The 27500-nt window shown below is 36.2% G+C and overlaps 1 protein-coding gene across 1 annotated transcript in view; it reads right to left on the bottom strand.

Moving 5' to 3' along the window:
• LOC135219574 (polyamine-transporting ATPase 13A3-like) overlaps positions 1 to 27500 on the bottom strand; it is a 445505-nt gene that overhangs the window by 317705 nt on the left and 100300 nt on the right. The window contains exons 7-9 of the mRNA XM_064256451.1: positions 16561 to 16765; positions 13005 to 13089; positions 1506 to 1637 (exon numbers count right to left, since the gene is read on the bottom strand). Coding sequence (XP_064112521.1) covers positions 1506 to 1637; positions 13005 to 13089; positions 16561 to 16765 — 422 coding nt within the window. The remainder of the gene's footprint in view (positions 1 to 1505; positions 1638 to 13004; positions 13090 to 16560; positions 16766 to 27500) is intronic.

Below are 27500 nucleotides of genomic sequence, written 5' to 3'. Positions count from 1 at the left end.
GGAGGAGATAGAATTTGAAAAATGGTTATTTTCGGGATAAATTGCCCTGGCGTCACAAAACCGAAGGTCAGAGGCGAAAATCATATGCAGTTTGGAGATGTCCCAAGTCACCTTATTAAGTGGTATGAATGTCGAAGTCCTCTCGTTAAAAAACGGCATTAGCCGGCCGGCCCCCTTAAACAGTAACAATAACATATCTCTCTCTCTCTCTCTCTCTTACGTATGTTTATTTGTTTTGTAGTGTAAATAAATGATTTACCTTATAACTAATTTTCAAATATTAATAAGATTAATTAAAAATAGCAATTCCCAGTCTTTTTATCCACTTGGAGGAAGTTGGGTGGGGGAGTAAATGACAGTTTGATATACGAATTGGTGTAGGGGAGGAAGGAGTCGGAGTCTAGGAGTCATTCTCTCTCTCTCTCTCTATCTCTCTCTCTCTCTCTCTCTCTCTCTCTCTCTCTCTCTCTCTCTCTCTCTCTCTCTCAGAACTAATTCATAATTCCACTCTTGATGGTCAGGTATATGATGTTGCCATTCACTGGTCTCTCTCTCTCTCTCTGTTAATTGCTGTAGGTATATATTTTTAATGGTAAAATGTTTAAGATGACTTTGAAATGATATTAATAATATAACCTCATAGATTAATGCAGTAATAGGCTAGAATGAGAGAGGAAAAAATGTCATCTTTTCAAAAATACTTTGTTTTCTCCATCTCTTTCTCTTATCTTCCAGTTACATAATTTTAAAAAGCAAAAGAGAATGATAAAAGTATCTTTAGTAACATTATAATCATTGCTGCAACGCTATACCCATAAACACCTGAACGAAAATTTGATTTGCTACAATTGTCGAACCAAATCTGATAACAACATTTTGCTTGCATTTCAGCCATCGTACGATAGTAGAATCTCTACAAGTGTAATGCTGCTGAAGTAGCCATTACTTTTAATAAAGTATACATACAGTATTATTGGATACAACAAAAGTAAAAGGCTAAACTTCGTTGAAAGAGCCAAGGAAAAAGATACATATTCATTATGTTTGCATTTTATGAGGCGGTCTCAGCACTTAGGCTTAGCTACCGATAACTAGACAATGGTAAGATAAACCCTACCCGATAACAACGGTAACTGGGGGGCTGCCTGTAATGGATAAAAAATTATTACTCTAATAACAAAAAAAGCATGACAACTCAAATTTGTGTGTGAGATGGTGAACTGCATATACAAAATCAAACACTATACAGAGTAACTTGGTCTGTCATTAAAGACACTGAACCCTGATGCATACTCAGCAAGGAGGAACTATTAGTAATCTTCTATTGCAGAGTGCTTGGAGGATTACACAAGAGCAAAAATAGCTTATTTATGGTAATTGGTTTGTGGTGAAACATGCTGAATTTCCTTTTTTTGTGATACTGAATATAATTCTACTGAATAGAGAATTAAGATAAAACAGACAAACTAAATTCACACTTCATATATGAAACAAATGTAATTCACCTGTAAGCATGCTTTCATTAACGATGGCGTTGCCAGATATCAAAACAGCATCACAGGCCATGATGCAGCCATTTGGAGGAATAACAACAACATCCCCAGGGACCAAATCTACAGTGCTCGTCTGTGCTTCCACTGGAAGGAAAACAAAGAATATACAATAACATAGAAACATCTTTTTAAACAAATCCATTACATGTACTTCTAACTTGCCCATTTGAGCAAATGAAATCAGGCACCTTAGTTCATCTCATTTTGTGAGTGAGCTAATCCCAGGTCTCAGGTAGCCAATACTTATAATAAGTTAGAAAAGCAATTCATGCAGTAAGGACTGAGCTGCTGACCACCCGAGCGTGACTGACTGGTACCTGTATAGTCTACTTGAAAACTCCTTTGAATTGATTGTATGCATCAGAATTTATCTTTCAAATTCTGGTTACTGGTTATATTCCTAATTTTCAACCCAACTCCATTAATAAAGATGCTCTGTAGAGTTACACCTCAAAACAATTCATGTTAGTTTATTCTGTAAGAATGACTTATCTTGGTTTTGCTGGTGAAGCAAAGATATAAAAGGAGTTGCCTCTTGCAACAGACACCGTAACATGAAAAAGTAGCTCTTACAAAATTTGTTTTTACAATATCCAGCTTCCACTTCAAACTTGCCAAAGAATGCTGCATGTTGAGCCTTGTGCTGCCAGAGCGTATTCCTTGGGGCAATTACAGTTACAAAGGAGCACTACCATAGGATATACCTTGGAACAATTACAGTAAAAAAGGAAAGTACTTATCCCTTCAGCGTGGTGCAAAAATTAACAGACTTTAGGACTGATTATGTCACAAAAGGATAAATGAAACTATGGATAAATAATGAAGGTTACAGAGTTGGGAATCTTGCCTAAAGCAAGGACCCCTTGTTCCACTGCTATCAAAATACCCCAAAACTAAGTGTCTCTCCACCTTTGCATCAAAACCTGAGCAACTATGGGGTCACAAACTTTGTATAGCACCTCTACAAGCCAGCAATAAAAATGCATTGGTATAAAATTATATATAAAAAGTTGAAAAATCAAGTGGCTAATCTCATGGTAAAGTATAATGACTAGTGTTGCTTTTCCTTTTAAAATCCCAGGTGCCCCTTTGGACAAGAAAACCTTTGGTTCTTCGAAGATACACGACATATTCTAACACAGCAAAAATGGTCCTCTTGGTTCAAGGCATGTTACTTCAGTGACAGAACAGGAAAATTTCAGCCTCAAAGGATAAATCTACTTGCTTCATTCCTTGGTATGCAAAACCTTCCTCCAGAAACTGTATGGGTAACTCCTCAAAGGCACAAAGCTAACATCACCACATCACCACAGTGGCACTGATGAATCTAAAATAAATCCTTGAAGATTCTTTAAAAGTACAAACTTATAAACTTCTATGAATGAGACTAAAAACTGGTAATAGTCAACACACTATATGTGTACGTACTTAGGTTCCAACTTCTTTTCTGACTTCTGTGAGTCAGTTGATAATGCCACACTGCCTTGCATTGAAAATGTTCTGGGTTGGAAAATGATTTTAGGTGAAAATTTACAGGTACAGGCAGTCCCTGGTTATCGGCAGGGTTCCTTTCTTGGCGGGGTGCTGATAAGGGAAAACCGCTATTAACTGAAATTTAGTGATTTATGGCACCATTATCTGGTTAATGGCACCTCAGTTAGGTATGTTATGACACCATAACTCTATTATCGGTGCCTTATGGCGCTGATAATCAAAACTCGGCATGTTATGGCGCCATAAATCGTGCTGATTTTATGGCACTAGACAAGCGTCATAAAACCGAATTGCCATTAACTGAGTCCTCTGATAACCAGGGACTGCCTATATAGCAGCAACATTGATCAAATCAAAGTTCCTTCACTACATCAACTGCAGGTTAAATTCCAGTTTGCCTGATAAAGGGTAAGGGTAGCTTTCTGCATGGCTTGGAGACACCCTTGACAGCCTCTGAGTTAGACACTTCCAGATTCCTCCAAGGATAAAAGGTTTAATATAATGAGATTGTTATGTAATCTGTAGCTATCAGTTGGCACAGGAGCTTTTCCCACAAGGAAAGCAACCAAGAAAATCTGTTAGAAGCATTATGAGATTAGTAATTCGCATTGCAGCTACCCAGGTCAACAATAGATTCTTGGAAACCCAGACCTTGTCGTGCTAAATGGTAAGATGTAGACTTTGAGGTTGTCCTAAGGCTGTATTTCTGTCTGCAGCTCTTGAGTTTGGTGGCTGGGAGATCATTGTTGGGAACCTTAGATTGAAGCTGGTCATGGAAAGTGCACTAATGACCTCATCAACCACTACCTCTTCCAGGACTTTCTTACTGATGGGTGGAAGGGCAGGCAAAATGAACCTGGCTGAAAGGTGGCCACCCTGAAATGATGTCTGCTGTCCAAATATGTAGTCCATTTTGGTTGGTAGGCTGGAATGACTGCTTCCTGAAAGCAGTCTCGCTTCCCTGGTTGCAGCCACAGACAACTTCTCCCTCAGTTCTTAAACTAGCAACTCTTTTTAACTCAACGGCGAATCGGTTTTACGGCGGTCGTCAAAAATATTCATTAAAAAAATAAGGCATTTTAAAGGTATCTTTACGGCGCAAATTTCAGTTAACAGCGCTGCAGGCGCCGTTGTCTAACTAGTTCATACATATGTAGAAATGCCGTTCAGACCATAAAGGTTATGCAAATTATATTTAAAAATTTTATGGAGAGTTATTACGTAGGTATTAGGGTAAAATATATGCCTCTGACGCTGTTCTATGCCGAAAATATCGAGTTACCTAAGTGCAAATTTAGCTATGGATGTGTCGATTCATAAATGTTCATGCTTTTGTTTAAAATGTGTATGAAAATGTATTACGTGAAAGGCATTTTATTTCTGTACAGAAATATGATACAAAGGCAGCTTTTGAAAAAACTTGCCCTTCACGTATCAAATACGATGTTTTTTCACGTTCTTTCTTGTAAGCCGCCTGCTGCCGCTCTTCCGAAAATATCGATTTAAAAAAAGTGCAAATTAGCGATCGATGTGTCGATTTTATAAATGTTTATGCTTTTATGTTTAAAATTGTGTATGAAAATGGTATTACGAATAGGGTATTTTTATTTCTGTGCAGAAATATGATAAAAAGGCAGCTTTTGAAACTCCCCTTCAAGTTATCGACTACGATGTTTTTTTCAAGTTCGTTCTTGTATGCCGCCGTTGCCGCTCTTCCGAAAATATAGTAGAAAAAAAAAAAAAAAAAAAAAAAAAAAAAAAAAAAAAAAAAAAAAAAAAAAAAAAAAAGTGCGCAAATTTAGTGATTGATGTGTCGATTTTTCAAATGTTTATGCTTTTATGTTTAAAATGTGTATGAAAATATATTGCGTAAAGGTATTTTAATTTTTGTACAGAAATAAGATACAAATTAGGCAGCCTTTGTAACTACGCTCCACGTTGTCAGGGGATGGTTTTTCATGTTCGTTCTTGTCCGCCAGTTCTGAAAAATGCATTGTGTTATTTTATCAATTATGCATCTTTTCCATAAATCCTTTAAAATGTTATACATTATTTCACTGTATCCAAGAATATTGTATGTATTCTCATATTATTGTATTTTAAAATACTACGGCAAACTTAAGCCCGTATTCCGCGGAGCGGCCAATGTTGTGGTTTGAAATCAGCTGATGAATACGAGTCTGTTTCACCATAACACAATTCTGAGCGAATGCTCTTGCTTCTAGTTAGCATAAACGAATATGTAGATACTTGACTTATATGAGACAAAGTTATTTTTCCTTAAACAGCGTGTTTTTAGGTGGAAATATTTATTGAATATGTCTCGTTGTGAATGTGAACTACTATTTTTTTCGTTAACAGATTACGTTGGCGGCATGTTTATTGCGTAAAAAAATACGTGATTCTGTTCGCAATACGTAATCCTTTATATCATCATATCATCGTAATACGAACTTTACGTTATTTATCTTATATCGGCGTGAAACCAACAGTAAAATGTGTTCTTTCAAGCACAGTAGTTTTGATTAAAATGATTTTATCCCAATTTTATCTACAGTTGTGTCTGATGGCAGACGTTTACTGCAGTTTTATCCTTGTTGCCGATGTACGATAATAGTCATTAGCAGCTTGAACAGTATTCTCAGCTTCAGTTATAACTAGGTTTAAATTTAACGGTATATTTCCCGATTGATCTTTAATCTATATTGATCTCTGATCTATAGCGAATAAAGTTATTACATTAAGATATCTCACTTCTATTCTATACATAACGCCATTTATAACAAATACGGTAATGTTGCACTGTAGTACAATGATCGAAATACAAGCCAAACAGATGTTATCCAGTTCGGTTGTACTTAGAAGAAAAAAAAAAAAGTCGTTTCTCGTTCGGTTGTTCATGGCTGTACACGTTCACGCAACGAGTATAACGTTAAAACCATACTTTCATCATTCTCTTTTGCTGTTATTGAACTTATGTAACTAGAAGATGGATAAAGTTAGGCCATTGTAATTTGATCTCTCATAAAATTGGACTATCGTAAGACTAATGATCGTAACCTGAACACTACAGCTACCTGCACACTGTATAAACTTTATTATATCTTTACATACTCTAGACACCCACATGTACTGTACAGTAAATTCTATAGTACTATACTGCATAAACATGATTTTACTTATTGCGCCGTTGTATTACGGCGCCTTTGACTGGTCTAGAGTTTCGAAAGAAGGTGTGCGGCGCCCGTAGGCTTTAAAATCGCTCAGCGTTGAAAATCGCTTGGCGTCGGTGGCCAGGAACGGAACCCCTGCCGCTAACCGAGGGCCGCCTGTACCTGTGACACATCTCGGAAATTATTTTGTCACTTTGACATAATTTTTGTACCATTTTAAATTAGCTGTTACATGGAGTATTATATATGAAAATGTGCACATTTTTATGTAGAATACAACAAAAAAATACCCATGATTGTAGCTTTTATCAGTTTTAAGATATTTTCATATAAATAACAATAAGTGCCAAAATTTCAACCTTCTGTCAACTTTGACTCTACCGAAATGGTCGAAAAACGCAATTGTAAGCTAAAACTCTTATATTTTAGTAATATTCAATCATTTACCTTAATTTGCAACTAATTGGAAGTCTCTAGCACAATATTTCAATTTATGGTGAATTTATGAAAAAACTTTTTCCTTATGTCCGCGCGGTAACTCTTCCGAAAAAAATCATACATGCGATTGTGGTAATGTTTGCACCATTTTAAAATTAGCCGTTACATAAAGTTTTATATATGGAAATGTGCGCAATTTAATGCACAATACAACTAAAAACAATGCATGGTTGTAGCTTTTATCAATATTTAAATATTTTCATATAAAAAATGATGTGACAAATTTTCAACCTTTGTCAACTTTGACTCTACCGAAATGGTCGAAAAACGCAATTGTAAGCTAAAACGCTTATATTCTAGTAATATTCAATCTTTTACCTTCATTTTGCAACAAATTGTAAGTCTCTAGCACAATATTTCGATTTACGGTGAATTTATGAAAAAAATAACATTTTCTTTACGTCCGCGCGGTAACTCTTCCGAAAAAATCATATGTGCGATTGTGGTAATATTTGCACCATTTTAAATTAGCTGTTACATAAAGTTTTATATATGAAAATGTGCGCAATTTCATGTAGAATACAACAATAAATAATTGAAGGTTGTAGCTTTTCTCATTTTTGAAATATTTGCATATAAATCACAATAAATAGAAAAAAAACCACGTTTGGTCAACTTTGACTACCGAAATGGTCAAAAAACGCAACTGTAAGCTAAAACTCTTACAGTCTAGTAATATTCAGTCATTTATCTTCATCTTGAAACAAATTGGAAGTCTCTAGCACAATATTTAGATTTATGGTGAATTTGAAAAAAAAAACTTTCCTTCCCTCCGCGCGCGGATTCTCCGCCACAAATCTCTGAAATGCGTACGTCCCATTCTCGGAACATTTGCTCCGTTTCATATTAGGTATTTCATAGAGTTTTATATATGAAAATATGCGCAATTTCATGTAGAATAAAAGGAAAAATATTTGAAGGTTGTAGCATTTCTAATTTCTGAAATAATTGCATATAAAAAATATAATATATAAAAATTCGACATTCGGTCAACTTTAACTCGTCAGATATGGTCGAAAACTGCAATTGTAAGCTAATACTCTTACAGTATAGTAATATTCAATCATTTTTCTTAATTTTGAAAGAAATTGGGAGTCTCTAGGAGAATATTTAGATTTATGGTGAATTTTTTAAAAAAATATTTGTTTATGTCTGCGCGTTACGAATTCATGCATTATTTTGTGATAATATTTTCTCTGTGTTGCTTTTATCGTTTTACAATGTGTTATATACCAAAATGATCGCAATGTGGTGTACATTACAACGAAAAAAAGTAACTTGTCACCTTTAACCGTTTTGTGCACAGCGCGATTTGAATACAATTATATATGAAATTTCGTTTTTGCGCTATCATATATCGCATTATTTATATATGATAATGATAATTTTTTTCATTTCTGATGGTTGCATACTAAACTTCAGCCAATGACAAAAAAAAGGAGCCGCTCACAAATGAACTCTTAATCTTGAAAACTAAGCGCTATGTGATTTTTTGACAAAAATATTTTTTCCGCTTCCGCGCTCACTCCGAAACACCTCCGGCACACGGGAGGCAATTTTTATTTTACCACTTCGGCGTTTAAGGGTTAATGTGTTTCGTAAATTTTAGTTTATGTATGTTTTCCTTACATTTTTTTTATGTGTTTCCGTAAAGTTAAGTGTATGTACGTACATACGTATCTGCCGTTTGTCCTCCTTCTCCTCTGCTACCACTTTCGGAGATAGCCTCACTCGAAAGGTAAGCTTCCACATTTTACCTACAGTATTTCTTGTATACCATGTACACTAATACACTTTATTTACAGGTTAATTTGCATTTCGTTATTAAGTTAGGTATTGAATGGTCCAAATTGTTGTAGTATTTCATTGTTTATAGGTCAATTTAGCTTTATTATGAAATTTACTGGGGTGTTTTTGGAGGGCTTGGAACGGATTAGCCATTTTACATGTAAAATATGGTCCAAGATACGAAAACCTCATGATACGAAGGGCGCCTCGGAACGGATTAATTTTGTATCTCGAGGTACTACTGTACTTTTGTATATATTATTATATATTGCTACTTTCAAAATGCATGTTTTCCCCTCTTTGAAATGTCATGTAGATTGTGCAACATTTTTTCAGATTCCTAGATAGCTTAGAATAGGATGTTTTAAAATGTGTGTTCAGATTTCGCATTAACGTCTTGTAAAAGAATATATATATAACGTAAAGAGAGAGATCCTTGTCTTTTCAAAGCTGCAAATGTTTAACTTTTATGTCAGCACTTTAAAATTAGAGTCTGCGAGATCCATTTGCTTCCCTGCTCTGTCAGCGCGTTTGATAGCGAGCTCGTTGTCATCAAAAACATGTCAATCATAATTATCGTTTACCCTCCGTTTCAATCGGGTACGTATCTGTTGAGCAGACTAGTATGGTACGTGTATATCTTTGTCAAGTCCCACGTGGATGTTGCACATTATGTGTGTAAGATTGTGTCAGATTTCAGAACTTTCTGGAAGCTTTCGTACCCAGAACGTATTTGTCATCTGCCTAACCCAATTTCTAACGAAGAGTATTCATTCGATCTTAAGACCTCGAGGCAGTTAGATCTCCCTCTCTCTCTCTCGCTCTCTCTCTCTCTCACTCGACATCGAGATTTTATTAACGTAACGTAAATTTGGTCACTCTTAACTTGTGAGAATTCTATATTTGATATTTCTTAGAATTTATTTAGTTTATTTAATTTCTTTTGTGGAATCTGAACAAACATTTCGTAACGGCGCCTGTTTTTTTTGTGAAAGTGTAATATACAAGAGAAAGAAAGAAGTTGGTATACCAAAAAAGGTAAAGTGTGTTATATTTTTATTAGTTGCAACTAATAATGGATAGGGAGTGTGTTTAACTAATAACGGATAAGAATTGTGTTTAACTAATAATTGATAGGAACTGTTGTCTGTTACGAAGGTTTGGTAAAAACTGTTAGTTACAGTGTTTTGAATGAAAAAGATTTACACTTTTACACATTGCTGATATTTTTTGTGTTTGTGTCTGTTCCATTGTTTGTGCACTTATTCATTTTCTTATTGAAGTGTGTCTTTTTGTTTTATATTTTCATTTACGTTCACCATTTAATTGACTTAGTTATTTTCATTGCTTTATCATTGCACGTTTAATTAAATTTAACACTTGTGAATTGATTTGCATTTACTTAGAATTCTTTTCAAGTTTTATTGTTGTTTAGCACTTGTGAATTAATTTCAAATTTTCAATTATTGCCTAACACTTTTGAATTTTGATTGAATTAATTTTCTTGAATTTTGGTGATAAATTAATTTTTGATTTAATTTTACTTAATTTTGATTCAAGAATTAATTAAACTTTACTTTGTTTTCAAGTAACAGTAATTTTCCCTGATATTGTGAATTTCACTTATAAATTTTGAATTTAATAATAAATTTTTGTATTTAAAATTTTTATAAGTGTTTTCTTTATCTTACACCAGTATAAATATATTTAATTATGATTATATTCATGTTAGGTAGAAACATAGAGTGGTAATTGATTTGCTTTCTTTCAATTTAATTGAAGTAACTTAGAACCAGGGAAGTACTTGGACTTCTGAAATCAGGGAAATACTTAGAGTTTTAAAGTTGTTGAAAGAGTGATGCCCTTTGATTAATTTAATTACTTACAAGATTACCTCACGCCTGTTTTGATGAACTTAGTCTGATTTTCTGCAATACTGGTAAGTGTTAAGGGATCACTGTTGCCTTTAGAGTATTCAGTCGTTTAAACGTGTTATGAGGGTTCAGGTGTCTGGCTTTTGTGAGGTAATAATTGATAAATGGTAACCAGATACTTGGCACTTCGTAACAATATCTATACGTATAACATGGATTAATTGCATGTTATGCATTATATTTGAAATGTTTAGTCACAGAAATAACAAGTAGTAAACTTGTTGAAACTTTCTTATAAACTAATGAAACACAGACATATCACAAATGCTACATGCACACACTTCTGATGTAGTCTAACCACTAGCATACTGGGTGAGAATGTACTTAGCCGATTGCGTCTAAAAACCATAGCGCCAGTCTAATCCCTACTCCTTAAATAATAATATAATATACGGTTCCCTTTCTAAAAAACTATTCTAATTTACGTTTTTAATATAATTTTGATAAAATTAAACAATATTTTTTGGGGGGTTTTTGTCCACCTCCTGGCCCACTGTGTATTGTGAAGAACTTGTGTGTGATAATTAGTTAAAGTTCCGATGAAAAGTTTCCACTATTGTGCACTCGCTCAAACCGAATCGCGTAAGTTTGGGGTATTACTGTACCCCAATTCAAGTCAATCAGATAGTCAGAAGTGGTCACAGATCACTCTATGCCTAACATGGTTTTGGTCTGTTAGTGAAATGAATATTTTCTCCAGTGCTCAGTAATAAAAGTCTTTATTTTCCACAAAAGATGCTATTAAATTGTTTTTGGGTATGCTAAAATGTCACCTAATATAGGGTACTTGCTGTAAAGTGCCCCACCAAAAGAAATGGCTTACAGAGCTGATGAACCAATCCACCACATCTTAAAAAGCACCATACTCATTTGGAAAAAGATATAAGAAACATGAAGTGTAAACTATACACAGAACTATTTGGATAGCCACTGCTAATAGGAATGTATTCAGGCTAACTAGAATTGAGGGACTTTATTCCTAACAAATATCAGCCATCAACTTGACTGCCTACTTCAGCATTAAACAGAATTAAATTGTTCATATAATCTCTATTTATTTTATGAGCCCTACATATGATTTTTTTTTTCAAAATTCTTTGAGGTTTGCTTCTTAGATTAGGCAAGGCAGCCAGTAAACCTTTCTCTGAATGTGTCATGTCAGCTAACCTTCCCTCCAGGATTCCCTACCTGTGGCTTTTACTTTCTTTCTGCTGCCACTTGGCTCTTTTGATGGAGCCCTTTCAGGTTTTGATGTGGCATAGCATTCCACCCAGCAACCCCTGGAGTAATGGTTCCATTTATTGCTGTGGTTACTGGCTAAAGACAGAACACCAGATATATCGGGTTTAACCTCCAACCAGGTTAAAGCATCAGCAGATGCTTCCACTGAAATAGATTCTATGTTGTGAGAGTTTTCCTCATTTTCAGCTTGTTACCACCAATATCAGGTAATGGAGAGTATCTCCATGCATCACTATACTATTAGGAACCTGCAACTCAGAAGTTGGTTCTTCCACATGTGATTCATTGCTAAATGTTTTATTGTTTTTGTTAACCTATCATTCTGGATATTATGGAATAAGTTAGTTTGCTTCTCCGGCTGCCAAGATTTCTTTAGTTGGCTCTGACTAGCAACAACACTTAGACGGTCTTGCTTCAGCAAAGCTTACCAGTTCTTGTACTTATAAAGCTTGAGTTTCATGTTCCATAATGAACACAACATATTTATTAGAGGAGGATGGGTGTTTACCTCCGCAATGAACAACTGGGATCTTTTAGGCATAGACAATGCTCAGTATTGCCACAATTTACACATAAGCATATGGTGGTCTGGCCATAAGCACTAGTGCCGTTTTCATTCATGATTCAACAGGTTGGTGCAAATATTGATTTCTACATGGAAATGTGGCAACTTAAGACTGATGGGGCTGCAGAGAACATGCAGTTTACCCATGGCTATTAGGCAGCAAGTTTCAAGATTCAAAGATTTAAAGTACTTATTAATGGGCTTAAAATCAATTTGGCAACAGAAGAAAGCATGACAAGAATGAAAATCCTTTAAACTGCTGCTATCATCACTTACTAACTTTGAGGAACAGACACTATATATTACATATACTCAATTCATCTGGAATACTACATTAGTAAAAATAAATATCAGTGTTGGGTTAGGAAGAATGAACCCAAGGCATGCTTTTAAACATTGAGAAAAACCCATCTGAATTTTTATTTCACCTCCCTAGCTCATCTGGAAAAATTTTAACGTTCCTAGAATTCTGGTAAAAAATGGCTCATGCCATTTCAGGATGATGTAGATCTAAAGAAGACTGTTTAATTTTAAAAGCTCTGGATATTATTCACATTTGTCCATGTTAATTTTAGTTTCCCTCACAGACTATTACCAAGTGTACATTCCAAATGAGCAATGCCGGTAAATCTATGGGATTACAACACTAAAAAAGTTTAACAATGCATTCTAAGTTAATCAAAATATAATTCTGCAATAACATCTACACTTGCTGATAAAAAAAAACATTTCAAGAAAAAATAAAACACCTACATACCTGTAGTTTTCTCACTGGTCATTCTTAAAACAATGACTTCACTTGTGTTGGAAGCCTCTATCATATCATGTAATGATTGGCTTTGCTGTAAGGATCGGAGAATAAAATATCAAACACTTGAAATCTAAGGTCAACAAACATAAATAAATCTTATAATTTAGTATATGTATTTCAGAAGAGTTTAAGTACTGCAGTTGAAAGCAGGATTTTTAAATGACAAAAACAGTCATATAAGCAGTATATGAATATCTAACAAACAATATTTTACACACCAATTATTCTCTGTCTTTTGTTATCACAAACCTACTGACAATAAAATTGTCCCAAAAAGAAAATTTCCATCATGCATGCTCAGTCAACTTCCTATTATAGATGTACTAATGGATGCTCTTCATTTTACTTAGCACCTTCCCTTGCCTTTTTCTCCAGGTTTATATTTTGTAAGTCTTGCCTCCAACTTGTTTCACTGAACAGTGGTTTTGGTTGTGCTGCTTTCAGTGATAAACATGTCCTCGCTGCAAGCGTGTCAGTGAGTAGTGGTTCCGATAGGCAGTGGCTGGTTTCTTTTCAGCAATTTTTATTTCATTATAAGCTGATGAGAACTAAATGCTGATGTAATCTGCCTGGAACAGTGAGTTCTGCTAGTTTCCCTACCCAGAACTTTTAAGCGCTTCCCATCCCATCCAAACTGTATTCTGCTTGCCACTTTTGATTTCCAGATTTTCCTCACTTGGGTAACTTCAGTTTCATTACTATTTTCTTGCTCTGTTACAGCCTAGCCCTTTAACGTCGGTTGGACGTATTTTATGTCGAGATAAATTGTCTGTCGGGTGCCGAATGGACGTATTTTATGTCGACATAGAAAAGTTTATTAAAAAATTCGCGGAAAAATACTTATAGGCCTACCAGGCAAAAACTTTTGAAACACGCGCCTTTGGGGGATGCTGGGAGCTCACGGATCAAGGCGTTGTTTTGTTTACAATCGTTACCCAGGCGTGCAAGCACGAATTTCTTTCTTATCGCACTAAGAAGTATCAGTGACACATCTCAGAAATTATTTCGTCACTTGGACATAATTTTTGCACCATTTTAAATTAGCCGTTACATGGAGTATTATATATGAAAATGTGCGCAATTTCATGTAGAATACAACAAAAAATACTCATGATTGTAGCTTTTATCAGTTTTGAAATATTTTCATATAAATAACGATAAGTGCCAAAATTACAACCTTCGGTCAACTTTGACTCTACCGAAATGGTCGAAAAACGCAATTGTAAGCTAAAACTCTTATATTTTAGCAATATTCAATTATTTACCTTCATTTTGCAACACATTGGAAGTCTCTAGCACAATATTTCGATTTATGGTGAATTTATGAAAAAAACTTTTTCCTTACGTCCGCGCGGTAACTCTTCCGAAAAAATCATACGTGCAATTGTTGTAGTGTTTGCACCATTTTAAATTAGCCGTTACATAAAGTTTTATATATGGAAATGTGCACAATTTCATGCCCAATACAACTAAAAACAATGCATGGTTGTAGCTTTTATAAGTTTTGAAATATTTTCATACAAATAACGATGTGCCAAAATTTCAACCTTCGATCAACTTTGACTCTAACGAAATGGTCAAAAAACGCAATTGTAAGCTGAAACTCTTATATTCTAGTAATATTCAATCATTTACCTTCATTTTGCAACAAATTGGAAGTCTCAAGCACAATATTTTGATTTATGGTGAATTTATGAAAAAAAAAAAAAAATTTTTCCTTACGTCCGCGAGGTAACTCTTCCGAAAAAAATCAGACATTTTTTCGTCTGATTGTCGTAATGTTTGCATCATTTTAAATTAACCGTTACATGAAGTTTTATATATAAAAATGTGCGTAATTTTATGTAGAATCCAACAAAAAAATAATTGAAGGTTGTACCTTTTCTCATTTTTCAAATATTTGCATATAAATCATGATAAATAGAAAAAAACCACGTTCGGTCAACTTTGACTCTACTGAAATGGTCGAAAAACGCAATTGTAAGCTAAAACTCTTACAGTCTAGTAATATTCAGTCATTTATCTTCATTTTGAAACAAATTGGAAGTCTCTTGCAAAATATTTAGATTTATGGTGAATTTAAAAAAAAACTTTCCTTCCCTATGCGTGCGGCTTCTCCCCGCAAATCTCCGAAATGCGTACGTCGCATTCTCGTAATATTCGCTCCATTTCATATTAGACGTTTCATAGAGTTTTAAATATGAAAATGTGCACAATTTCATGTAGAATACAACAAAAATAATTGAAGGTTGTAGCTTTTCTCATTTTCGAAATATTTGCATATAAAAAATATATAAAAAAATTCGACATTCGGTCAAATTTAACTAGTCTGAAATGGTCGAAAACTGCAACTGTAAGCTAAAACTCTTACAGTATAGTAATATTCAATCAATTATCTTCATTTTGAAATAAATTGGAAGTCTCTAGAACAATATTTAGATTTATGGTGAATTTTTGAAAACTGCTTTTTTTTTTCTCTGTGTTGCTTTGATCATTTTACAATGTGTTATATACCAAAATGATTGCAATTTAGTGTACAATACAACAACAAAAATTAACTCATTAGCTTTAACCGTTTTGCTCACAGCACGTTTTGAATACAATTACGTATATATGAAATTTTGTTTTTGCGCTATCATATGTCGCATTATTTATATGATAATGATATTTTTTTTCATTTCTGATGGCTGCATACTAAACTTCAGGCAATGACAAAAAAAAAGGAGCCAAAAATGAACTCTTAATCTTATTATACCCCTTCGGCGTTAAAGGGTTAAGAGGCTAGCCATATCCTTACCTTGGCTATGGGGTTACAGAAGTCGGCTCACTCTTCCTCATACTTCTTCACCAAACATCTGGCATTTTTACATGAATTCACTGCTTGTGTTTGATAGGTGCCTGTCTTTGGGTTTTTTTCCCCTGCAGACCAACTGGTCACAGGAGTTCCAAATGTCAGGAGATCCTTCCACAGCAAACCTTTAAACATTTAAGTGCTCCTTTTGAGCCTGTCCTTGCCAACTCCTTATCTCCTTTCCCAATGATGGAATTTTGGCATAGATTCCTCTTGGTCTTAAGCTCTTTGCCCTCCCTCTTACATAGCAATTCAGGCTACTTTATAATGAACACATATGTTATAAAAAATAATTATTAACACCTGTGTCCTTCTCTCTCTCTCTCTCTCTCTCTCTCTCTCTCTCTCTCTCTCTCTCTCTCTCTCTCTCTCTCTCTCTCTCTCTCTCTCAGTTGGAGATTGGTATAGTAAAATGGGGTGAACCGAGAAATACATCATGGAATGTGAATATGGCTCAGCATGCACAGTGAATCAATAATTTTTTCAACTTTTTACTTCATGCATAGTTTAAAACTAGTGCAAGTTGAGTAGGTTTGTAAAAAAAAATGGTTCAGTTATAAAACAGAGTAAAGGAATTATGGGTTATGAAATACTGTCAATGAACTCAACTCAACCACTATAATTTAAGTCTCAACAACATTGCTAACTCACCTTCCGAGTTTCAAAGAGTGATACTGCAACAGACAGACACGACACAAAAAATATGCATGAAGCATACAGGATGTAATTATCAAAAGACCACAGCACTATAGAGGCAATTTGGAAGATGTAGAAAGGATTCAAAATTTCAGTGACAAGCAGGTTGAAATAAGACTTCACCTCAACACTGATCACATTTCGACCATACAGCTGTTGCCTAGAAATATAGAAAAAAAAACCTGTAGGCAAATGTGGATAAGCACAGCAAACTATGACATCCTGTTGCATTTTAAAGATTTTTTTGATCATCATACTATGTATACCACTGTAACAAATTAACAATTTTGGAAATATTTCATAAACACAATATCCATACTATAGTTATCTTACTATATTTACAGTCAGCACACAGTGTTTTGCATTAAGTATGTAGTAGTTTCTTAATTCACTGTTTGTTATAGAAATATTGCAATATGCAGGTGCCAGATTATTTACTTATCAATAAATAATACTTCCTTTCAAAGCTGTAATACTGGAAATAAATTAAATCAGAATTGGGTATATTTAACATGCCAAAGATAATTATTTTGCAAAGTAAGGAAAATATATAACAAGGACTCTACGAATTTTAATTTTATTCTCAACTAAGGCTTTGTGGCCAAAATAGTATCAGCATTTGGAAGTTGGCTTTGCTGCTGCTCGAGTCATGACCCAACATATTTTACTGTACTGGGGTATCATCAATTCATCACCTACAGCTGATTAAAGATACATTAAGCCTGTCAATATTCTTTAATAGCAAAATGTGATTAAACTAATTTTGCCCTTTGACCAATAGAATAATTTGCAACCACATTTAGTAGGCCTAAATTTTACTTCTGATTTTGACACCAGATTAGCCTGGGTCATTTTCAGCAGAATACCCTCTCAGATATGTAATGTGAATTAATATTTAAATTGACAATATCTATATTAATCTGCTTTATTTGATTATTCTCGTTATTCTTTTTTATTGGCCATGTTCTCCTTTTTTCTTATCCTTTCCATTATTGCTTAATATAATTTACTCAGACCTAGCTATCTCATGTCAAAAATTTAGTCTAATTTAGTCTCTCTTTTTTTTTAAAATATAATTCCTTGCACATCACCCTGTTTCATCCAGACACATAGGAAAGCTGTGGGAGTCAAAGCTGACAAATACATCAAGAATGGCTTACTTTCATAAAAGCTGTCTTGGGTTAATCTTTTTGTAGTTATTCATTTCTTCTAAATAGAAATAAATTAAAATAAATTTCACATGTATGCCTAGACCTGCTGCCATAAGCATATCATAAGTAGCTGAAAGGGTAGGAAATATGAAAGGCAACTTTCTCATTTAAGTCTATTTCAAATATTTTTATAATAAAAACCTACTGCTGTAATCAGCTGCAACAATCAGAGGGTGTAACACGAGTTTATGCAAATATTTTGGGGAATGAAAGAAAAAGTAATTTTGAGCATAAAATGGTCTATAAACATATGCATTTTAATGCTTCATTTGTTGGAGGGGGGAATTTTAAAATAATCGTTATCTTTAGTGCTGCTTTCATGCGATGGAGTTTGTAGTGAGAAGTTGGAGTAGCCTGGGATGTGGGGATTAGTGGTGCCATATAGGAGGAGGAATAAGGGATTAGGCCGATGTGAATAAAGTATTTCCCAATAAAATGTCTTTTTCAGGTTTTGAAGAACAAAATGAGTGCATTATTGAATCTGTTTCCCTCCCTATTCGTGGTATTCACTGGACACCCATAAAAAAAATAAGCCTAAAGTAATTTATCAGACACCGGTCATAGGCGTAGACCTAGTCATGATTCCTGGTTGCATAAACTTGTGTTACACCTTGTATTGTCTTGCTCTCTTGTGGTGTTTCAAGGAGTTCCACTTTTAGGCCCATTTTCTAAACTTTGCTGTTCTCTACACAATTTGGTTCATCTATGTATCCTTCTCTTCGTTATATTAAGCTTACTTGATATCTCTCTAACCAGAACTTGCAACAAATGCAGTGCAATTAGTGACTCTTGCTAAGCAGGGGATGTTTTTTTGATCGATAAATGACATTTTCATTTGACTCCCGCGCACATCACGACATCAAAAACAATTGTGGGGTCACTTGGCTCACACTGTTAAGGTTATTATTATTTTTTTATTTTTGATAGCATTTTGTGAGTTTCCAATGTTTTCTGTTATATGTAACAAATTGAATTGTTCAACTACCTTCAACTTAATACTTAAATGATAATATAAGAACTAAATTTATGCAATGCTATACTAGTGATAGGTGTCTCCTATCTACTTAGTAACGTATGTCAGTGGTTGCGACATGACGTTTTTTATCACTTCATTTTGTTCACGTCAATTTTTCTATTATGACAGATAGTTTTACACAGTTATATAAACAAGATGTTCTTAAAATATCTATGAAAAGAAATTTTATCTTTATAATAAATGTTTTGTTTAAACATACCAAGTAATTACATAGCTAAGTATTTCTAAGTACGTACTGGTAGCTAAAATTTTTAAATCGCGGCAGCGATTCTTTTGTTTCGGTGTAGGTCGGTACCCCACCCACTACAGGTGGAATAAGTAAACAACTTGACTAAGAAGTTCAATTTTATTTATGCCTTTTCATTCATGAGAGGGGATGAGGGTAGGCTCCTATTCTGTAATTACTTGGTAAGTATAAACAAAACATTATTTTATTATAAAAATATAATTTTTGTTTAAGTAACTAACCAAGTAATTACATAGCTGATTCCCACATTGTTAGGTGGGATTCATGGAAGAACAACTATTGCAATTATAATTGATAAAAGCATGCAAATAGAAAATCTTGCCAGCATTAACATAATGCTTGTTGTTTCCTTACCTGTTACGAGAGCTATAGCAGACAAAACTGCCTCTGGCGCAGCTACTCTCAACTTAATAGAGATGTGGTGTTAGACCAGGGTCACCTACTACATAGTGGGGGCCTTACAGCGAGGAATTCCCCAAGCACTAGTAAAGCACAGACATTGCCCCTACCCTGGGCGCAGTGCCATTAACACCAACAAAAAGCCAGAATACCAACAGACTACCTACACCAAATATTAAAAAGCACCACCCTGCCAACGATTCTGGAGGGTATCCAGTACCAAGTAACCCCAGACTCCCAAAGGACTCAACACCAGTTTTCAAGGTGAAGAGTAAGGTAGGAAGGATTGCTTCATATGCTGCTTCTCCCATTACCATGCCAGCCACTGCAAACGGACCCAAGGTACTGCAATCATTAAAACTAGTTTCTACTTCTTTAAGATAATGATTCGCAAAGACTGGCTTACATTTCCAACAAGTGGACTGGCGAATGGAAGCTAACGAAAGATTATATCTGAAGGCCAGAGATGTCGCCACTGCTCTAATTTCAAGAGCCTTTACCTTCAAAACAGCTAGAGCCTCCACTGCTAACAGAGAATGGGCATCCTGAATGAGGTCTCCAAGAAAGAACGAAAGGGCATTCTAATAGAGAGGATGTGAGGGGTCTTTAACAGAGCACCACAAGCTATTGGAAAGTCCTCTAATGTTTTAAGTATTGTGCATGTAAAAACTTCAGAGCTCTCACTGGGCAGAGAGTCCCCTCTTCATCCTCCACTCCTACTACACTAGACAAGTTCTTGATAGTAAAAGAATGAGGTCAAGGTTTTGTTTTGTTCCTAGCGAGAAAGCCTAAAGTGAATGAGACTAACGCATCTCCATTAGAGAAACCAACCCTTTTATCTAGTGCTTGAATTTCACTCGCTCTTCTAGCCAAGGCTAAAGCAATCAGGAAGTGTGTCTTTCTAGTTAAATTCCCGAGTGAGGCAAAAGCTAGAGGTTCAAATGGAGGACCAAACAGCTATTTCACGACTACGTCTAAATTCCATGATACCTGCAGAGTGTCCTTACCTTTGCAGGTATCAAAAGACTTAACCCTTAAACGCCGAAGCGGTAAAAAAAAAATTGTCTCCCGTGTGCCGGAGGTGTTTTGGAGTGAGTGCGGCAGCGGGAAAAATATTTTTTTCAAAAAAACACAGCGCGCTTAGTTTTCAAGATTAAGAGTTCATTTTTGGCTCCTTTTTTGTCATTGGCTGAAGTTTAGTATGCAACCACCAGAAATGAAAAAAATTATCATTATCATATATAAATAATGCGATATATGATAGCGCAAAAATTAAATTTCATATATAATTGTATTCAAATCGTGCTGTGCGCAAAATGGTTATAGGTAACAAGTTACTTTTTTTTCATTGTAATTTACACTAAATTGCGATCATTTTGGTATATAACACATTGTAAAACAATAAAAGCAACACAGAGAAAATATTATCACAAAATGATGCATGAATTCGTAAAAACGTGCGGATGTAAAAAAATATTTTTTTTTTTTTAAATTTCACCAAAATAAAATAAATAAAATGTATAGAGACTTCGAATTTGTTTCAAGATGAAGTTAAATGATGGAGTATTAAGATACTGTAAGAGTTTTAGCTTACAATTGCAGTTTTTGACCATTTCAGACGAGTTAAAGTTGACCAAATGTCGAAATTTTTTTATAAATTTTATTTTATATGCAATTATTTTGGAAATTAGAAAAGCTACAATCTTCAAATATTTTTCCTTTTATTCTACAAGAAATTGCGCAGATTTTCATATATAAAACTCTATGAAATGCCTAATATGAAAAGGAGCAAATTTTCCGAGAATGCGATGTACACATTTCGGAGATTTATGGCGGAGAATCCGCGCGCGGAGGGAAGGAAAGTTTTTTTCATAAATTCACCATAAATCGAAATATTGTGCTAGAGATTCCAATTTGTTGCAAAAGGAAGGTAAATGATTGAATATTACTAAAATATAAGAGTTTTAGCTTACAATTGCGTTTTTTTACCATTTCGGTAGAGTCAAAGTTGACCGAACGTGGTTTTTTTTCTATTTATCGTGATTTATAAGCAAATATTTCGAAAATGAGAAAAGCTACAACCTTCAATTATTTTTCGTTGTATTCTACATAAAATTGCACACATTTCCATATATAAAACTTTATGTAATGGCTAATTTAAAATGGTGCAAACTTTACCACAATCGCACGTATGATTTTTTCGGAAGAGTTACCGCGCAAACGTAAAGAAAATGTTATTTTTTTCATAAATTCACCATAAATCGAAATATTGTGCTAGAGACTTCCAATTTATTATAAAATGAAGGTAAATAATTGAATATTACTAAAATATAAGAGTTTTAGCTTACAATTGCGTTTTTCGACCATTTCAGTAGAGTCAAAATTGACAGAAGGTTGAAAATTTGTCACTTATCATTTTTTATATGAAAATATTTCAAAACTGATAAAAGCTACAACCATGCGTTGTTTTTAGTTGTATTGTGCATGAAATTGTGCACATTTCCATATATAAAACTTTATGTAACGGCTAATTTTAAAATGGTGGAAACATTACCACAATCGCATGTATGATTTTTTTCGGAAGAGTTACCCCGCGGACGTAAGGAAAAAGTTTTTTCATAAATTCACCATAAATCGAAATATTGTGCTAGAGACTTCCAATTTGTTGCAAAATTAAGGTAAATAGTTGAATATTACTAAAATATAAGCGTTTTAGCTTACAATTGCGTTTTTCGACCATTTTGGTAGAGTCAAAGTTGACCGAAGGTTGAAATTTTGGCACTTATCAATATTTATATGGAAATATTTCAAAACTGATAAAAGCTACAATCATGAGTTTTTTTAGTTGTATTTTAAATGAAATTGCGCACATTTTCATATGTAATACTTCATGTAACGGATAATTTAAAATGGTGCAAAAATTATGTCAAAGTGACGAAATAATTTTTAAGATGTGTCACTGATACTTTTTAGTGCGATGAGAATGAAATTCGCGCTTGCGCGCCTGCGTAACGATTGTAAACAAAACAACGCCTTGATCCCTGAACTCCCAGCATCCCCCAAGGCACGTGATTCAAAAGTTTTCGGCTGGTAGGCCTATAAGTATTTTTCCGCGAATTTTTAAAAAAACTTTTTTGAGTCGACGTATGGTATGTCCATTCGGCATACTGGAGACATTTTGACTCGACGTTTAATACGTCCATTCGGCGTTTAAGGGTTAATCAAGTCCGATAAGTCATGATTGGAAGAAAAATCCAATCCTCTGTGCCTAAATGCAGAGCTTAGCATAGCCCTAAATCCTCTGACTGTAGAAGAAAATCCTCTAGACGTCCTTAGGTACAGAAGAAAATTGGCAATTTCTGTCACAGACGTTTGAGAAGAAGAGACTTGATTCCTTCTGCACCAAGCTCGGAAAATGTTCCACTTGTACTGGTAGACGTTGGTTCGAGATCACCTCTGCAGCCGCTCTCAAAAAACCCTTTGCTCTGAGGAGTCGGACGACAGTTTGAATCCTGTCAGAGACAGAGTAGATAGTCCTTGGTGGAACCTTGGCATATGTGGTTGTCTGAGCAGTTTTTGTCTTTGGGGGAGTAATCTGAGAAAATCTACTAACAGACTTACCAGGTCCAGAAACCATTACCTGAGAGGCCAGAGCAGAATTATGAGAATCACTGATACATTCTCGTTGTGACTGGAACTTTTGTAACACCTCCCTGATCATTCTTAGGGGTGGAAGGGCATGAAGTTCCTTGTGTTGACCAGTCCAGAAGCATGGCGTCCACTACCCATGCCGCTGGATCTGGCACTGGAGAGCAATAAAGTGGAAGCCAGTGATTTTTGGCGGTTGCAATCAAGTTGATCATCGGTCTTCCCCACAACTTCCAAAGGTCTAGGGCCTCTAGGCAGACTGCTGGATCCAGGGCCCATTCTGCATGGATGACCTGATTTTTGCGACCGAGTTGGTCTGCTAACACATTCATCCTGCCCTGCACAAACCTTGTCACTAGCTTTGTGTGATTCGAGTGGGCCCAAAGGAGGTCTGTCGCTGCCTCGCAGAGAAAGAGTGGGTCCCTTCTTGCTTGGCAATGTATGAGAGGGCTGTAGTGTTGTCCGAGTTTACTGCCACTATCTGACCTTGGACTTCTAAAGCAAAAGCTTGTAAACCTATACTGATTGCAGTCAGCCTTTCAGGTTGATGTGCCAAGCCTTTTAAGCCAAGTTCCACAATCTTGAGACTTCCCTGTTGCCAAGCAGTGCTCCTCAACCTATGTTGGATGCGTCTACAAACAAGTTGAGCTCTGGGTTCAAAGGAGAAAGCTACTTTCCTTCCAGAAGCTTCTCTCTGATCTCCATCAAAGGCAGATATTGTTTGACTTTCAGCAAAATCAGGAACACAAAGTCATCTGAGAACTTTTTCCTGTTCCACTGGGACTGAAGGTAAAACTGAAGGATCCTCATATGAAGTCTACCCAGTGAAACGAACTGTTTGATGGAGGATAAAATTCCAAGCAGGCTCATCCTATTTCTGGCAGAGCGCTTTGGGAGAGATAGGAACTTGTCTACTGTGTGAGGACATGGCTTTACTCTCTTTCAGGAGGGAAAAGCCTGAAAAAGAAGAGTCCAGAGTCATTCCCAAATACACTATCCGTTGAGTCGGGACTAGTTGGGATTTTGGCTGATTGATTAGAAGACAGAGTTCCTGAGCTAACTTCAAAGTTTTTTGTAGATCTCTCATGCAACTTAGTTCCGTTGCAGAGTGAAGAAGCCAATCGTCCAGATAAAGGGCGATGTTGACCCCCATCAGAGGAGCCAGAATGCGAGTGAACTCTTAGGGAGCCGTAGATGACCGAAGCATAGGGCCCGAAACCGAAAGATTACTACCTTGAGTCTGGATGAATGGGAACATGGAAGTACGCATCTTGCATGTCTATGGAGACCACCCAGTCCCCTCTGTGGATGGAGGCAAGAATCAAGCGATTTGTCTCAATTTTGAATTTGGTCTTCAAGACAAGACATTCAGCGCATTCATGTCCAGGACTGGCCTCCAGCCGCCTGAAGACTTCCGGACCACAAAAAATTGGTTGTAAAAGCCCTTGGTCTGTGGGTCCTCTCCTCTCTCGATTGCTTCTTTTAGAAGAAGAGCAGACACCTTGTTGGCCAGAGCGTAATACTTCTCTGAGCCAAGAGAGTATGCTGTCAATGTACTAATGGGTTGCTTGACTATGGGTGGATAGTTGACGAAATGAATAGAATAGAGTATCCCACTCTTAGGACCTCTACCACCCATTGTTCTGTTCCTCTTCTGCTCCATTCTTGCCAGAAATGATGGAGTCTGACACCTACTGCTGCTTGAGAAAGACTGTTCTCATTGCTTAGGGGTAATTGTTTTGAATAGAAAGCGGACATTTCCTACTGACTTGGATCGCTGTCTCTATTTGCCCCCACGAGAAGTAGACTTAAGGAGAAAAGTTAGAGTCTCCCTGAAGTGCTTGGATGATAGGGAGAGCAAATCCTGGGTTGACGTCTGCAAATCAGAAGCAATCCCACTAACAACATCCTGAGGAAACAGGAATTCGCAAACCAGCGGAGAGAACAGAAGACCCGATTTCTGGACTGAAGTAAATCCTTCAGCCGTGAAGAAGCACCATAACTCAGGCTTTTTAAGAATGCTAATCTCAGCCAAAGAAAAACTGATTTTTGTCGCTATGAAAGCCGATCTCCGAGCAAACTCAATAAGTCCTGAGAAGTCCCCTTGGGCAGAGGCAGAAACACCCAAAGAGGGAGACTCCCCAGTGAAATAATATGAATGTCTTCTCTTACTCAACCAAGGAGGGAAAGAGAAGACTGCTTTCCCTTGTGCCCTATTTTCTACTGGCCAACTTTCGACATTACCCATAGCACTCTTGGTTAAAATAGAAAGCACTAACTGAGGGAGATCACGTGACTCCAAAGAAATTTACTCATCTGAAGAGCTGTAGCTGAAGGGGCAGGAGTAGCTGGCTTGAAAAAGTTGTGATAGCTTTCCAAGAAAAATCACAAAAAAGCTGCACAAGTGATGGCGTTTTAGAATCTTCTGTAGCAATCTCTTTCTCTTCCACAAATGAGGGTCAGCCACGCCAACCGAAAGAGAAGACCAAATATGAGGAGCTGTGGGGGAAAAGGGAGCTCTGGCACTAATGGGAGCTCCTACGCCCCTGAAAGTCCATGCGTTGAAGTCTCAGGCGCCGATGGGCGCTCATGCATCGAGGTCTCAGGTGCTGATGGGCGCTCCTGCATCAAGGAGGGATTTGGAGTCTAAATATGCTCAGAAACAGAGACATGGCTAATAGGAACAGCACATACGGGAGCCACAGCAGGGGACAACTCACACCCTAGTGTCCTAGGCCACTCGTGAACTGTAACTGGTACAGCTTGAAGGGCCAAAGGCGACACTGGCGCCGAAGCGCGCACTGATCTCAGACGCTTACATCTCGATGCAGGTCAGGAAAAGTCTCCTTCAGGAAGTTTCTCAGAATTATCCAAAGAAAAAGTCTCTGGGCTATCCCAGAATCTACAAGAAGGTTTAACCTCCTTTACCTTCTCAAGCAGTACCTGATGGGTACTATTAGAGTCCACTGCAGACCTTTTCAATGGTCTGGAAAAGTCAATATAGCCATCAGCGCCATTTTTCCAGACTCGAATAATCCAAGCTTAAAGAAAGATGATGACCACTATCCAAGATGCGTTTCCAATGGCTGTCTTTCGCTACCTGGGAAACATCTACAGGTGCAAACTGAGGGGCAAACTGCCCATGGGCAGAGACCCCACCGACCTCCCTTGGGCCTCTGGTATGACTTCTCCCAGGTGTGGAAGAGTATGTCAGGGACCTTCGCCTAAGAGAATTGGCAGGACAGACCAGCCAGCTCCTCCACTAACACTTTACTTTTTTCTTTATCGAGAAGCATATGCACTGACTTACCTAGCTGAGCCATAAGGTTAGCTAACAGCTCAAACTTATGTTCAAACTTACCGTCGAGACTGGCAATGGCGCTGGGATCGGAAGCATGGGAGTCAGGAACAGCATTAGGTGGAAAAGAGGAAAGACTGGGTTTGGGGGACAAAACAGAAATCACAGGCACTTCAGAGGAAGATTCCTGGCTGGCTAAAGGCCTTTCGTACCTAGCAGTAGCCTTACACTCCTTATCTTTTTCTGACTTTGAAAGGTAAGAAGATAAAACCCTCCGTTGTTTTTCACCCCAGACTATATACTCATCACAAGTTAAATCAATAGTGCAAACTTGACCCCTACATCTAACACAAACAGAATGGGAATCATACTTTGCTGAAGTTAACCATGTATTGCAGCCTTTGCTGGAAAAATGGACAATCGACTTACCATAGTCAGACATCGCTAAAAGACTAAAAGCTCTAAACTAGATAAAGTACTGTTAACCCTTAAACACCGAAGTGGTATTTTAAAAATCGTCTCCCCTATGCTGGCGGCATTCGTGAGTGAGCGCCGAAGCGGAAATTTTTGTTTTTTTTAAATCACAGCACGCTTAGTTTTCAAGATTAAGAGTTTATTTTGGGCTCCTTTTTTTGTCATTGCCTGAAGTTTAGTATGCAACTTCATTTTGGGCTCCTTTTTTTGTCATTGCCTAAAGTTTAGTTTGCAACTATCAGAAATGAAAAAAAAAATATTATCAAATATAAATATTGGGATATATGACAGCGCAAAAAAAAATTTCATATATAATTGTATACAAATCGCGCTGTGAGCAAAACAGTTAAAGCTAACAAGTTAATTTTTTTTCGTTGTATTGTACACTGAATTACAATCATTTTGGTATATAACACATTGTAAAACGATCAAGGCAACACAGAGAAAATATAACAAAATGATGCATGAATTCGTAACACGCGGACGTAAAAAAAAGCCGTTTTCAAAAATTCACCATAAATAGAAATATTGTGCTAGAGACTTCCCGTTTGTTGCAAAATGAAGGTAATTGATTGAATATTA

This window comes from Macrobrachium nipponense, chromosome 1 (assembly GCF_015104395.2).
Source record: "Macrobrachium nipponense isolate FS-2020 chromosome 1, ASM1510439v2, whole genome shotgun sequence".
Taxonomy (NCBI): domain Eukaryota; kingdom Metazoa; phylum Arthropoda; class Malacostraca; order Decapoda; family Palaemonidae; genus Macrobrachium; species Macrobrachium nipponense.
The sequence above is the reverse complement of the archived record's forward strand: the minus strand, read 5'-3'. Positions and strand labels throughout refer to the sequence as shown.